A 16049-nucleotide genomic window follows, 5' to 3' on the forward strand; every position below is an offset into this window, starting at 1 on the left:
TGATCTTAGTTTTCTGAATGTTGAGCTTTAAGCCAACTTTTTCACTCTCCTCTCTCACTTTCATCAAGAGGCTCTTTAGTTCTTCATTTTCTGCCATAAGGATGGTGTCATCTGTATACCTGAGGTTATTGATATTTCTCCTGGCAATCTTGATTCCAGCTTGTGCTTCCTGCAGCCCAGCATTTCTCATGATGTACTCTGAATATAAGTTAAATAAGCAGAGTGACAGTATACAGCCTTGACGTCCTCCTTTTCCTGTTTGGAACCAGTCTGTTGTTCCATGTCCTGTTCTAACTGTTGCTTCCTGACTTGCATACAGGTTTCTCAAGAGGCAGGTCAGGTGGTCTGGTGTTCCCATCTCTTTCAGGATTTTCCACAGTTTATTGTGATCCACACAATCAAAGGCTTTGGCATAGTCAATAAAGCAGAAGCAGATATTCTTTTGGAACTCTCTTGCTTTTTCAATGATCCATCGGATGTTGGCAATTTGATCTCTGGTTCATCCGCCTTTTCTGAAACCAGCTTGAACATCTGGAAGTTCATGGTTCACGTATTGCTGAAGCCTGGCTTGGAGAATTTTAAGCATTATTTACTAGCGTGTGAGATGAGTGCAATTATGCGGTAGTTTGAACATTTTTGGCATTGCCTTTCTTGGAATTGAAATGAAAACTGACCTTTTCCAGTCCTGTGGCCACTGCTGAGTTTTGCAAATTTGCTGGCATTTTTTTTCACATTTTATTATTATATATATATATATTTTTTTTTAATATTTTTTAACTTTACAATATTGTATTTGTTTTGCTATACATTGTCATGAATCCACCATGGGTGTACATGTTTTTCCCTTCCAGAACCCACCTCCCACATCCCTCCCCATCCCATCCCTCCGGGTCGTCCTCAAAAAACTGGAAATAGAACTGCCATATGACCCAACAATCCCACTGCTGGGCATACACACTGAGGAAACTAGAATTGAAAGAGACACGTGTACCCCAGTGTTCATTGCAGCACTGTTTATAATAGCCGGGACATGGAAGCAGCCTAGATGCCCATCAGCAGATGAATGGATAAGGAAGCTGTGGTACATATACACAATGGAATATTATTCAGCCATTAAAAAGAATACATTTGAATCAGTTCTAATGAGATGGATGAAACTGGAGCCTATTATACAGAGTGAAGTAAGCCAGAAAGAAAAACACCAATACAGTATACTAACACATATATGTGGTATTTAGTTAACTGGTAAAGATAACCCTGTATGCGAGACATCAAAAGAGACACAGACAAATAGAACAGTATTATGGACTCTATGGGAGAGAGTGAGGGCGGGGTGATATGGGAGAATGGCATTGAAGTATGTAAATTAGCATATGGGAAATGAATCTCCAGTCCAGGTTCAATGCATGATACCGGGCTCTCGGGGCTGGTTCTGGCATATTGAGTGCAGCACTTTCACAGCATCATCTTTCAGGATTTGAAACAGCTCAACTGGAATTCCATCACCTCCCCTAGCTTTGTTCGTAGTGATGGTTCCTAAGGCCCACTTGACTTCAGATTCTAGGATGTCTGGCTCTAGGTGAGTGATCACACCATTATAATTATTTGGGTCATGAAGATCTTTTTTGTACAGGTCTTCTGTGTATTCTTGCCACCTCTTCTTAATATCTTCTGCTTCTGTTAGGTCCATACAATTTCTGTCCTTTATTGAGCCCATCTTTGCATGAAATGTTCCCTTGGTATCTCTAATTTTCTTGAAGAGATCTCTAGTCTTTCCCATTCTATCGTTTTCCTCTATTTCTTTGCACTGATCACTGAAGAAGGCTTTCTTATCTCTCCATGCTATTGTTTGGAACTCTGCATTTAAATGGGTATATCGTTCATTTTCTCCTTTGCTTTTTGCTTCCCTTATTTTCAAAGCTATTTGTAAGGCCTCTTCAGACAGCCATTTTGCTTTTTTGCATTTCTTTTTCTTGGGGATGGTCTTGATTCCTGTCTCCTGTACAATGTTGTGAACCTCCATTGATAGTTCATCAGGCACTCTGTCTATGAGATCTAGGCCATTAAATCTATTTCTCACTTCAACTGTATAATCATAAGATATTTGATTTAGGTCATGCTTGAATTGTCTAGTGGTTTAGCAGATACATTAGGTTGGACAAAATCTTCATTGATATATATATATATATACACACATACACACACACACACACACACACACACACACACACACATACATATTTATGTATGCAAAATCTAATCTCTAAGACAATTTTTTCTTCCCTCCAGAAATATTTTCCAAAATATCAAATGAGTTGCAAGAAGTGAGTGGAGAAGGAAATGGCACCCCACTCCAGTGTTTTTGCCTGGAGAATCTCGGGGACAGGGGAACCTGGTGTGCTGCCGTCTATGGGGTTGCACAGAGTCGGACACGACTGATGTGACTTAACAGCAGCAGCAGCAGCAGCAGCAATAAGTGAGAATAATTTTTTCATTCTTTTTTGACTTCTAAATTCTAAGTGAGCGTAAAATTCAAGTCTTCTTAATTTTCATTTGAGGCTATTGAATTGCCAAATCAGAGTTCATAAGTGATCTAAGAATGAAAACTAAATTATTTCCTGGAACTTATGCTATTTTTTATAATATTGCATTACTTTACACCCGGTCAAACAATGTTCATCCATATAAGATTTTTGTCTGATTAGATAATTTGAATTTTTTACTCAACTTTAAATGTTTTATTTTTCATTAGAAACTACCATTATCCTATTCCACACTTTCCTCATGGCACTTTTCACTTAAAGAAGTGAATAAAGATTCCTGAAAGTGTAAATCAAAGGGTTTATCAAGGGAGTTAGGATGGTGTAAAATATGGCTACCATTTTGTCAAAGGGTAAAGAATATGAAGGTCATACATACATAAATATGCACGGGATAAAGAACAAAACCACAACAGCAATGTGAGATCCTCAGTTGGAGAGGGCTTTCTTCTGCCCTTCAGAGCTATGTATTCTCAGAGACAGCAGGATGACCCCATAGGAGACAAGCAACAAGGAGAAGATTAAGATGCCAAAAAACCCACTGTTGGTGACTACCAAAAGGCCAAAGATGTGAGTGTCAGCGCAGGCAAGCTCCAGCAGTGGGTACAAGTCACACATGAAGTGATCGATGACGTTGGGGCCACAGAAGAGCAGCTGGAAAGTGAAGAAAATCTGTATCATGGAATGCAGGAAGACCCCTGTCCAGACTACCGCCATCAGAAGGACACAGAGTCTACGGTTCATGATAGAAGAATAGTGCAAGGGTTTGCAGATAGCCACATAGCGGTCATAGGCATGGCGCTGAGGACAATCACCTCCACCCCAGCAAAGAAGTGTTCAGCAAAGAGCTGGGTCATGAAGCCTTCGAAAGAAGTGGTTTTCCTCCAAAGGAGAGAGTCCACAATCATCTTTGGGACAATGACAGAGGAGAAGCATGCATCCAGGAAGGACAGAAAAGCCAGGAAGAAGTACATGGGGGAGCCACAGAGTGCTGGGCTGCTACTGATGGTCATCACAATTAGCAAGTTGTCCCCGACAGTTGCACTGTAAATGAACAAAAAAACAACAAATATTATTTTCTGCATGGTTGGATTCTGTGAAAGCCCCAGGAGGACAAACTCAGTTACGAAGCTTTGGTTTTGCATAATTTCCAAGGAAAAGGTGAAAGGTACCACAGTGAGCATGTAGAATCTAGTTAGAGAAAAAGACAAATGTCAGACCGGTTTTGGGAGTCATCATAGTCATCAACAAATTGGTGCATCCATGTGAAAAATTGACTTATGTTCTTGTGCTTGCTTTTTCATTGAGAACACAAAGCTAGAAATGTGTTGAAGGTGGTAGGAGGATATCAGGAAGAATTGAAGTTTAGATAAATTGTTAAATGTTTTAAGACAGAGCTTCAATGTAGGAGAAGGGTAGGGATCCATCTGGGGTGGGGATAAGAAATCGTTATTATATCAACTGCTAACTCTGGTCATATGTTAATAGTAGTGGTTTCCTGGAGTGAACTGTGAGAAGAGTTCTGAAGCTACATCCATGATCTGAGGAAAGGAAAAGAGCAGTTTATTGGTCATGCCTGCCATGTGCATGGATGGGAGAAGGGGAAGTTGCATGCCATCCATGATCAGGTGACTTCCTTATCTCTAGGTAGAAGGAAAAATTAGACAAAACTGGAGTAGTGCTTGGATCATGGCTATACTCCAAATTATTTCCTTAAAGTCTAAAAAAAAAAATGAGACTTTAAAGTCAACAAATTCATTATTCAGAAAAAAAAAAAAAAGAAATATCACCTTGCTGTAGACCAATACATAATAAATATGCGTGTGTTAAGTTGGCTTTCTTTTCACTCATTATTTTAAAACAAGAATGCTGCTGCGGCTGCGGCTGCTGCTGCTAAGTCGCTTCAGTCATGTCCAACTCTGTGCGACCCCATAGATGGCAGCCCACCAGACTCCCCCGTCCCTGGGATTCTCCAGGCAAGAATACTGAAGTGGGTTGCCATTTCCTTCTCCAATGCACGAAAGTGAAAAGTGAAAGTGAAGTCGCTCAGTCGTGTCCGACTCTTCGCGACCCCATGGACTGCAGCCTACCAGGCTCCTCTGTCCTTGGGATTTTCCAGGCAAGAGTACTGAAGTGGGGTGCCACTGCCTTCTCCGAAAACAAGAATAGAAGCTGACAAAAATAAGTAATACCTACTAATATGTACTGTTATGATGACTAAGTTAAATAATGTAAGGAAGCAGTTGTTCAGAGTTAAGTGGCTAGGAAACAGTCCACGTTAGATCTTATTACCCAGTTTTACTGGTAGGAAGCCCATGCTTAAACAGATAAAATTAAAGAAATAACAGATACTGGCTCTGGAGTTTTAACCCAGAAACTTTGACTTCAGCATGGAAGTGACTGACTCTATAGGGAAAGAAGCAAAAATTTTTCTAGCAAGAGCAGGAGGGGCTTCTCTCGAGTCTCCATTCACTGTAGAGGTTATAACCTGATTCCTCTGTTCATGTTTGACTGATGCTTCTTGATGAATGACACAGAGCCAGTGATGTAGAATCAGAAGGTAATGACCAGATTATTTACAGATACAAACTGACAGTAACCACAGAGGTAAGGAATAGAAACAGAATGCTGACTATAGCCAGAGCCTGAGGCTTTATTAATTGCTAAGTATTTATTCAAGGTGACTCAATCAGATCAAGCAGTACTCACAAGTGTGTGTCTGTTGACTTACTTACAGTATGACTTACTGTAGTGTAGGGATATTCACATATAACATCCCTACCCATTTCATACGATTATAATGAGGGTCAAATTGGAAAATGTGAAATTGCTGCTTATGATAAAATGCTCTTACTGATTTTAGTGACTCTTCTCTCACTTAAAAAAGCAAACAGGTTACCCACATAAAGCTTTTCCATTACTCATCCAGATATTACTCCAACTTTTGACTTCATTTCTTATAGCAAGACACAGCTTTGAAGAATGACTGTCCTTTGTTGCTGTTTAGTTGTTCAGTTATGTCTGACTCTTTGTGATCCCATGGACTGTAGCCTGTCAGGCTCCTCTGTTCATAGGATTTCCCAGACAAGAACCTCGGAGTGGGTTGTCATTTCCTTCTCCAGGGGATCTTCCCTATGCAGGGATTGAACCCGTATCTCCTGCATTGGCAGGTGGATTCTTTACTGATAAACAACCAGGGAAATATGATTGTGTCCTTCCCTGTATATATGAGAAATTCATGAGTCAAGTGGCAAGTGAGTGTGTGTGTGTGTGTGTGTGTGTGTGTGTACATACACATACTATCTATGCTTGTTATATAGGGAAGTAAAAGAATAATTGGGCTTTCTGAAAGAATTAAAAATGAGTTGATTTTTATGAATGACACTGACAGCTAACAAAAATGATTGAAAATATGAATAAAACTAGCAAATATACAGACGTATATACAACACGTCTTTTTACTTACTTTAAAACAAATTGTTTCCAGGGTACTAGGCATTCCTAAACAGCGTCTGTACTCTGAACTCCATATTCAGGTATGTCATCAAGCAAACAAGAGCATGAGAAAAACCTTATAAGATCATTGGATCAGTTAATGACTATATATTAAAGAGTAAAAACTATCAATATATGCAGAGACACTGAAATGAAATAAAGACACCAGGTCCAGATTCATAGAGACCTAGGTTCAAATCCAAGCTCTTGTACTAAGTTATATTATGTGGTGAGAAAAGTTACTTAAAATTCTCAAGAGCTCAGATTCTATTCTGTAATGATGTATAATAACAATACCTATTGATAAGATTCTTAGAAGAATCAGATAAGGCAATATTGATATTCATAAAACCATTAATGCAGTTAGATGCACTGGAGAAAATTGCCATCAGTGAGAAAAAGCTTCCAGAGCCTTTGACGCAGAGCAGAAATGACAATCCTTTAACTCCTAATTTCTGCTTTACCATGATCTAGGCTTACAAATATCTTTACTCATCCTTTTACATATTCACAAATATAAAATAGTTTTATTGGTTACCACAATGGAGATAAGGTATCATTTAAATTTGCAACAATTTTAAGTCTTTAATAATCCCTGAATACAATTTTATAGTCTTCAGACCCTCATGTGTGCGTGTGTGGGTGCTAAGTTGCTTCAGTTGTGTCCAACTTTTTGTGGCCTTATGGACTGTAACCTGCCAGGCCCCTCTGTCCATGGGATTCTCCAGGCAAGAATTTTGGAATGGATTGTTGTGCCCTTCTCCAAGGGATCTTGCCGACCCAGGGATCAAACTTTCATCCCTTCTATCTCCTGGATTTGCAGGCAGATTCTTTACCATTAGCATCACCTAGGAAGCCCAAATCCTCAGCTGTCCACTTCTTTTACAGGTAGTGTCACTGTACAAAGGAAATCAAATAATACAAACAGTGGAGAGAAAGAGCAAGGCTCTGTATTAATCTAACAAGTAATTCTCAGGCTCTGTACTTCCCTAATCTGAGAAGTTTCTAAGAAATACTATTTTAGAATCAAATGCTCATTAAATACGAACAAATCAAAATGCTCTTTTTTTTAGATAAAAGGAATTTCCAAAATTCCTGTTAAAACTTAGGCAATAGAGAGGACAGTGTCCTCAGAGTTTATGATCACAAGGTTTATGATTAGAAAGTATTTAAAAGGTAATTAAACATACTGTGTTGTCCTGGATTGACCCCTAGAACAGAAAAGTGATAGAAGTGGAAAAGTTAGTGAAACGTGATTAAAATCTTGTGCTTCTTTAAGAGTAATATAATCAATGTTCATTCCACAGTCTTGACAAATATACTATTAGTAATGTTAAATGATATTTATTAGGGGAAATAATTGAGGAGTAGACAGAAGCTCCGTATTATCTTGGCAACTTTTCTATTAATCCAAAATTATTCCAAAATGAAAAGTTAATTAAAATAATATAATAATTGTTCAGTTTCCAATATAAAAATCTAGAAGCTACAGATTTATAGTCATGTGTCACTGAAGAAACCAGAAGCTTCTGAGTCCTCTCCGATAAAATAGAGTACCATTTGTTCAAGCTGTTGACCTGTGAGAGTCAAATAAGACAGTTACTATGAATTGCTTTGTAATGTATAGTTCAAAAGGAAGATGTGGAATATTGATGTAAACTTTATTTTTTTAATAGTGTTTATACATACAAAGTGCACTGAAGGATCTATCATAAGAATAAAACAGATTTCTAAGTCAGGTTTTTAAAAAAACGGTGTCTTCTAAATTGCAATGAAACAGCTTCATTCATATTATCTAATTGGGAAATGTTTTAGCAAATACTTTTAGAGTCATAAAAATGACTATATTTTTTATACAAGTAACCCCAACACTAAAAATTATTCTAAGAGTGAAATAAAGTGATGTAAGATCTTCACAACCCAGATAATCACGATGGTGTGATCACTCACCTAGAGCCAGACATCCTGGAATGTGAAGTCAAGTGGGCCTTAGAAAGTATCACTACGAACAAAGCTAGTGGAGGTGATGGAATTCCAGTTGAGCTATTTCAAATCCTGAAAGATGATGCTGTGAAAGTGCTACACTCAATATGCCAGCAAATTGGGAAAACTCAGCAGTGACCACAGGACTGGAAAAGGTCAGTTTTTGTTCCAATCCCAAAGAAAGGCAATGCCAAAGGATGCTCAAACTACTGCACAATTGCACTCATCTCACATGCTAGTAAAGGAGTGCTCAAAATTCTCCAAGCCAGGCTTCAGCAATACGTGAACCATGAACTTCCAGATGTTCAAGCTGGTTTTAGAAAAGGCAGAGGAACCAGAGATCAAATTGCCAATATCCGCTGGATCATCGAAAAAGCAAGAGAGTTCCAGAAAAACACCTATTTCTGCTTTATTGACTATGCCAAAGCCTTTGACTGTGTGGATCACAATAAACTGTGGAAAATTCTGAAAGAGATGGGAATACCAGACCATCTGACCTGTCTCTTGAGAAACCTGTATGCAGGTCAGGAAGCAACAGTTAGAACTGGACATGAAACACCAAACTGGTTCCAAATAGGAAAAGGAGTACGTCAAGGCTGTATATTGTCACTCTGCTGATTTAACTTATATGCAGAGTACATCATGAGAAACGCTGGGCTGGAAGAAACACAAGCTGGAATCAAGATTGCCGAGAGAAATATCAATAACCTCAGATATGCAGATGACACCACCCTTATGGCAGAAAGGGAAGAAGAACTAAAGAGCCTCTTGATGAAAGTGAAAGAGGAGAGTGAAAAAGTTGGCTTAAAGCTCAATGTTCAGAAAACTAAGATCCTGGCATCTAGTCCCATCACTTCATGGGAAATAGATGGGGAAACAGTGGAAACAGTGTCAGACTTGATTTTGGGGGGCTCCAAAATCACTGCTGATGGTGATTGCAGCCATGAAATTAAAAGATGCTTACTCCTTGGAAGGAAGGTTATTGCCAACCTAGATAGCATATTTAAAAGCAGAGACATTACTTTGCCAACAAAAGTCCATCTAGTCAAGGCTATGGATTTTCCAGTGGTCATGTATGGATGTGAGAGTTGGATGGTGAGGAAAGCGGAGCGCCGCAGAATTGATGCTTTTGAACTGTGGTGTTGGAGAAGACTCTTGAGAGTCCCTTGGACTGCAAGGAGATCCAATCAATCCATCCTAAAGGAGATCAGTCCTGGGTGTTCATTGGAAAGACTGATGTTGCAGCTGAAACTCCAATACTTTGGCCACCTCATGTGAAGAGTTGACTCATTGGAAAAGACCCTAATGCTGGGTAGGATTGGGGGCAGGGGGAGAAGGGGACGACAGAGGATGAGATGGTTGGATGGCATAACCGACTCGATGGACATGGGTTTGGGTAGACTCCTGGAGTTGGTGATGGACAGAGAGGCCTGGCGTGCTGCAGTTCATGGGGTCGCAAAGAGTCGGACACGACTGAGCGACTGAACTGAACTGAACTGAATGCCTCCGTGACAATCTTCACAATGTGGCCAGTGGTCAGATCATTGTTTTGATGTTTTCACGTCATGACAGGAGGAGTTCTGTGAAGTGAGATGAATATAGAAATCCAACTCTAACAGACTTCATATTCTTTTTTACTTTATTGAGTTTCATTTCCCTCTTGCATACAATGGAGTGAAACTCGATCAACTAATACCTGTCCCTACGATAAGAGAGTTAAAGTTTGAAAAGAACCTGTCAAAATGTATGTCTCACGTTGGCTTTCAACACTAGTGAACTCACTTCAGTCTCTTAATGCCTAAAATTTTCACCAAATGAAAATTTCATGTTAAAACAAAATATCCTTATACACCAGATCCAGACATTCTATCTCATTAACTTTTTAGGAGAAATGTAACTATGCCTGATATATATATATTTATATATATATTTATATATATATTAATGAATCAAAAGAAGTCACATGGTAGTTGCTCCTCAGAAGAGATTATTGGGAATGAGAGAAAAGAAATCTCTAAACTTACAACCTGCAATACTTCACCCACTGAGATTCCATACAGCCTACACATCCTTCTTCAGTTCTGATACCTTCCAAGTTTTCTGTTGGAAATTTATAGTTCATGCAGCATTAATTTTCTCATTCCTCCATTGAGCCTCTGATATAGCCCCCTAAAACACAATCATTGGTCTTATTTTCTGTCTTCAAATCTTCCCTTTGGTCTTAGAGTAGAAACAACATTTACTTAAGACTTTTCTATTCACTGCCCTTGGATTACTCTCATTTCCTCTTACCTTCTCATCAGAATAAACCATATATCATTTAGTCTTGATTTGTTGAAAGGTTTAATTCTCACCAGAAATTTCAAACGACAATTTTAATAGATTAAATGCTGATTCTATCATTTTCCAGGCCTAGACATTGTGAGAAAAATTGCTGTTTCCTATGAATTTGAGATAATTATGCACAATTTACTAAACACCATCGTCCCAGTACCATGTTCAAGCATTACTCTATGTTCAAATTATGGAATAAATAGCTCCACTTCATCATTGAGTCTAAGAAAGTGACATCTGTGATAAGTAACATGGGTTTCTGTGTTGTAGTCAGAGAAGCTTAGATTTACAGTTATTAATAATGTAGGATGACCTGGTATTTGCCATGTATATAGAGGAGCATTACCGGTATTCCCAGCTTTCTGAAGTTAACTTTAAGCATTTGGTTTTTATGAAGAACAACATCAATACTTGATTTTACCAATTAAAAAAAATGGGATTTTTGTTTTTACAAAAGCCAACACAAGACTCCACAATCATACAAATGTTGAGGAGGTTTTAAATATTTCTTTTTTTTATTGAAGCACAGTTAGTTTGCAATGTTGGGTAAGTTTCAAGTGCACAGCAAGGTGATTTATTTACAAATATATATATCTATATATATATGTATAATATATATATATTCTTTTTTTCTTTTGTTTTAGATTAGTTTATTTTCTATTTTTTAACTTTACAATATTGTATTTGTTTTGCCATACATTGACATGAATCCACCATGGGTGTACATGTTTTCCCCTTCCAGAACCCCCCTTCCACCTCTCTCCCCATCCCATCCCTCCGGGTCATCCCGGTGCACCAGCCCCGAGCACCCTGTATCATGCATATATATATATATATATAGTCTATTTGAGATTCTTTTCCATTTTAGATTACCATTACCATACTAATGTTTCTTTGTAAAAGTGAAGTAGTATAACTTGAACTTTCAAAAAATGAATAAACTTGTACTGCCGAAGTATATCATAAAATGTGAGACAAAGCTACAACACATTAACACCATCTTCACAAAAGAGGTAAATCATTAAGATCACAGATAATTTTCTTATCTACATGAAAACACATACCACAGACAAAGCATTTGAAAGAAACTGAGTTAGAAGCCCTAGGTTGAAAGTTTGTAAGGGAACTTCATTCTAGAGTTATAGGTCCTGGACATACTTTATGGGAGAAGCATGTGTGATGTGAGGCAAGCAAATCAGTAAAACTGTCTTGGCTTCAATTTGCTTCCCTGTAAATTAGGAACAAAGATAATGAAACTACCAGTTTTGTTTGAGGATAAATCAACTGAAGTGAGTGTGCCTGGTAGATAATAAAGGGTTCACATAATGTACTTATATGAATCAGATCTACAGAGCAACAGCTTTGGAAATTGACCATATGCTTTTCAGTTGATACTTGAAAGAGATGTGTACTCTTGTTTCAAATGGTTCCTCAAGTCTTGGTATAAAAAATGAAAATGTTTTCTTTATATTCAATAAAAAATGTGATCCATAGTGATATTTAAGAAAAAGAGAGCAAATTAAGAGTAATTTCAAAGTTTGTGCTCTATCTTCTCTATTAAAAAGAGAATCAGAGATAGATTGTAAAATATTCTTTCCTCCTTTTGTCAGTGACACTCATTTTGCTTTTGATAAATCCATAGTACAGGGAAAAATTAGCTATTATTCCCTCATTCAACTCCCTCTTCACTATGTATTTACCCAATATTTCTATCCAATGTTTGCTTTACCATAGGGTAAGTAAAAATGGAAAAAAAAATGAGATTAAAATCCTATGGAAAAGCCAATTTCATCAAAGTAACATATATGAGAAATCTGAAAAAGCAGCAGTAAGACTCTGGAGAAAAACTTCTTACTCTACAATTATCAAACTGTGGATTTAATGTTCTTTTCATTGCCTATTCTGAACCTATGAATACTGAAACCTTGGCAGTGTACATTAAAATATCAGTATGCCTACAATAATGCCTAGCCAAAATTAAAAAAAAAAAAAAAAAACCCGACAAGTATTAGTTCCTGGATCTCTCTCTCTCTCTTTTTAAATGATCTACAAAATTTCTTACTTTTATTTCACACTTTACAACAGGTATAGCCCTCTGAATGCATATAAACAATCGCTTTCTTGGCACCATGAACAGCCTAAGTCACTCTCCTCTTCAACAAACTCCTCATGACATTTTTCACCTCTGTGTTTCTCACTGTGTAAATGATAGGATTTCACATGGGAGTGAGGATTGCAAAGAACATAGCCACGAATTTGTCCACAGGGTAGGTGACCACAGGACGCATATAGGTGAATATACAGGGACCAAAAAAGGCACCACTACTGTGAAATGGGAGCCACGTGTAGAGAGGGCTTTGTGTCATGCTTCAGAGCCATGGGATTTCAGAGAGTGCAGGATAACTGTGTAGGAGATGAAGAGCATGATAAAAAAAAAACTAAACACATTTCTGCAGTGTTACCTGCCACCATGATGCCAAGCTTGTAGGTGTCACTGCAGGCGAGTTCCAGCAGTGAGAAGAAATTACACATGAAGTGATCAATGATGTCAGGACCACAGAAGGTCGAGTTGACAAAGAAAATAATCTGCACGGTGGCATGTAGGACCCCCTCAATCCAGGCCACCACCACCAGGAGCTGGCAGAGCCCCTGTCGCATGATGGTCGTGTAGCTCAGAGGCTTGCAGATGGCCACGTAGCGGTCATAGGACATGGAAATGAGAAGGATGATCTCTGAACCTCCCACTGTGTGTTCCAGAAAGATCTGAATCAGGCAGCCACTCCAGGAGATGGTTCTCCTCTGGTACAGCAGGTCAGTGATCAGTTTGGAGGTGGTGACAGAGGTGAAGATGCCATCTAAGAAGGACAAGTGAGTGAGAAAGAAGTACATGGGAACAGAAAGCATGGGGCTGAGAGAGATGGTGATGACAATGAGCAGGTTGGCCAACACAGTAAACAGGAAAATGAGCAAAAAGACAATGAAGAGAATTTTCTGCAAGTGTGGATTCTGTGTGAGTCCCAAGAGAACAAATTCAGTCACGTTGTTGGGAGGTGTGAGGACATCCATTTAGGAAGTAATACCTTCCTACGTCCTGAATTATCTACAAATAAGTAAAAAAAAAAAAAAAAAAAAAAACACACAAAAAAACCCCCAAAAAACGATACTGATTAACCATGAAAGAAATTTGATCTGAATTTCTTACAACAAAGGAAGAATGATTATTTTACTATGAACCATCTCCTTGTCACTTTTGTCTCAGTTCTTGTTTCAAGCCTTTTTAAAATTTTTCCAAGATGATTTCCATTTCTACAGACCCCTAGCACCTGTCACCTGTTAAACACCTTTAGAGCAATGTCTGGTGTGTAATTTATTGAGAAATCAGTGTTCTGTCTACGTAAGAGCTGGATTCTTCTCTTAGTTCAGCTCAAAGTGATTCTGCAAAGTCATCTCAGTGCCTCATGAGCCCTTCGCTCTGTCCATCAGCTTACAAACTATAATTTTCAGATGTATCTTGTAAGTTGAGAATTGCTACACACAGGTAGGAGTTATTTTCTATTCCATGTGAATTTACATTTGAACCCTCAGCTCTAACTGTGGAAAGAAATATAACATCGACAAGTATCTATCACAAGCATTGAATATAAGGAAATATGTATTGCACTGATGACACACTACAATTGGAACCATCCAGAACACTAAAGTTTTTCAGCTCTGTTTCCACTCTTAGCATGGGTGCCTGCATACTAAGTCACTTCAGTCGTGTCTAACTCTTTGTGACTGTATGGACTATAGCTTGCCAGGCTCCTCTGTCCATGGGATTCTCCAGACAAGAATACTAGAGTGAGTTGACATGCCCTTCTCCAGGAGATCTTCCCAACCCAGGGACTGAACCCACATCTCTTATGTGTCCTGAATTGGCAGGCGGGTTCTTTATCACTAGCACCACTTGGGGCTCTTACCATAGAATCTGCCACTATGGCTTCAGTGCCTGAAACCTATTAGGTGATGAGCAAATGTTTGATAAATTTCCATTCACCATGTGCAAATAGGGCTTCCTTGGTGGCTCAGCTGGTAAAGAATCTGCATGAAATGCAGAAGAACTGGGTTCAATCCCTGGGTCAGGAGGATCCCCTAGAGGAGAAAATGGCAACCCCTCTAGCATTCTTGCCTGGAGAATTCCATGGACAGAAGAGCTTGGCAGTCTATAGTCATGGGATTGCAAAGAGTGGGACACGACTGATAGACTAACATGGATAGGTAAATCATGACTGCGTCCCCTGACCATAAACCTAGAAGGATTTCAAGTGCTCTTTTTTTTTTTCCTGCTGAAGAGTGAAAAAGTTGGCTTAAAGCTCAACATTCAGAAAGCTAAGATCATGGCATCCGGTTCCATCACTTCATGGCAAATAGATGGGGAAACAGTGGAAACAGTGGCTGACTTTATTTTGGGGGGCTCCAAAATCACTGCAGATTGTGACTGAAGCCATGAAATTAAAAGATGCTTACGCCTTGGAAGGAAAGTTATGACCAACCTAGACAGTATATTAAAAAGCAGAGACATTACTTTGCCAACAAAGGTCCATCTAGTCAAGGCTATGTTTTTTCCAGTAGTCATATATGGATGTGAGAACTGGACTACAAAGAAAGCTGAGTGCCGAAGAATTGATGCTTTTGACCTGTGGTGTTGGAGAAGACTCTTGAGAGTCCCTTGGACTGCAAGGAGATCCAACCAGTCCATCCTGAAGGAAATCAGTCCTGGGTGTTCATTGGAACGACTGATGCTGAAGCTGAAGCTCCAATACTTTGGCCACCTGATGTGAAGAGCTGACTCATTTGAAAAGACCCTGATGATGGGAAAAATTGAGGACAGGAGTAGAAGGGGACGACAGAGGATGAGTTGGTTGGACGGCATCACCGACTCAATGGACATGAGTTTGGGGAAATTCCGGGAGTTGGTGATGGACAAGGAGGCCCTGTGTGCCGCAGTTCATGAGGTTGCAAAAAGTCAGACACGATTGAGCAACTGAACTGAACTGAACTGATGAGAAACAGAAATAAACATTTGAAAGGAAGGTGAACTCCTAAAATTTAGTTTCTGATACACTGTATCATGTTAATATGAATATTTTTAATTGCCTATAGGAAATAGTATTTTCTGGATTAATTTATTTTTAAGATAGTGTGTTCATTATTTGATACTTCTATTTTTTCAAAATTCTATTACGATATGATTTAATATAGTCATTTTCAGTACATTTACAGCTTTTATAGACTTGGGTATAGAAGCTCTTGCATGGGTGTTCAGTACACAAGGATCTTTCAAGCAAAGGAAATCCTTATTTTCAAAGTTCTAAAAAAAATAATATGGAATAATAAGTATGGAAGAGAAAGAAATAATAGATTGCTAGGTAAGATAGATAAAGAACTACACATATATCGTTGTATACAGAGACTAACACAAACATATAAAGTATTTACTTAAGAAGTGGAAAAAAAAAGTGAAAGTGAAAGTTGCTCAGTGATGTCCGACTCTTTGCGACCCCATGGACTATACAGTTCATTGAATTCGCTAGGCCAGAATACTGGAGTGGGTAGCCTTTCCCTTTTCCAGGGAATCTTCCCAACCCTGGGATTGAACCCAGGTCTCCTGCATTGCAGGTGGATTCTTTACCATCTGAGCCACAAGGGAAGCCCAAG

The 16049-nt window shown here is 38.7% G+C and overlaps 2 protein-coding genes and 1 pseudogene across 6 annotated transcripts in view; 1 reads left to right on the top strand and 2 right to left on the bottom strand.

The window, feature by feature from the left end:
* The window catches only part of LOC145506740 (uncharacterized), an 82368-nt gene that overhangs the window by 10225 nt on the left and 56094 nt on the right, over positions 1–16049 (top strand). The gene's annotated exons all lie outside the window — the stretch shown is intronic.
* Positions 2739–3685, bottom strand: LOC145506240 (olfactory receptor 4C15-like; annotated as a pseudogene).
* The window catches only part of LOC145505944 (neurotrypsin-like), a 74687-nt gene continuing 70215 nt past the window's right edge, over positions 11578–16049 (bottom strand). Inside the window, 1 exon segment of the mRNA XM_081489322.1 lies at positions 11578–13207. Within this exon segment, the coding sequence (XP_081345448.1) occupies positions 12738–13207 (470 nt within the window). The 3' untranslated portion in view covers positions 11578–12737.

This window comes from Giraffa tippelskirchi, chromosome 1, assembly GCF_054371585.1.
Source record: "Giraffa tippelskirchi isolate mGirTip1 chromosome 1, T2T-mGirTip1v1.2.pri, whole genome shotgun sequence".
NCBI lineage: Eukaryota > Metazoa > Chordata > Mammalia > Artiodactyla > Giraffidae > Giraffa > Giraffa tippelskirchi.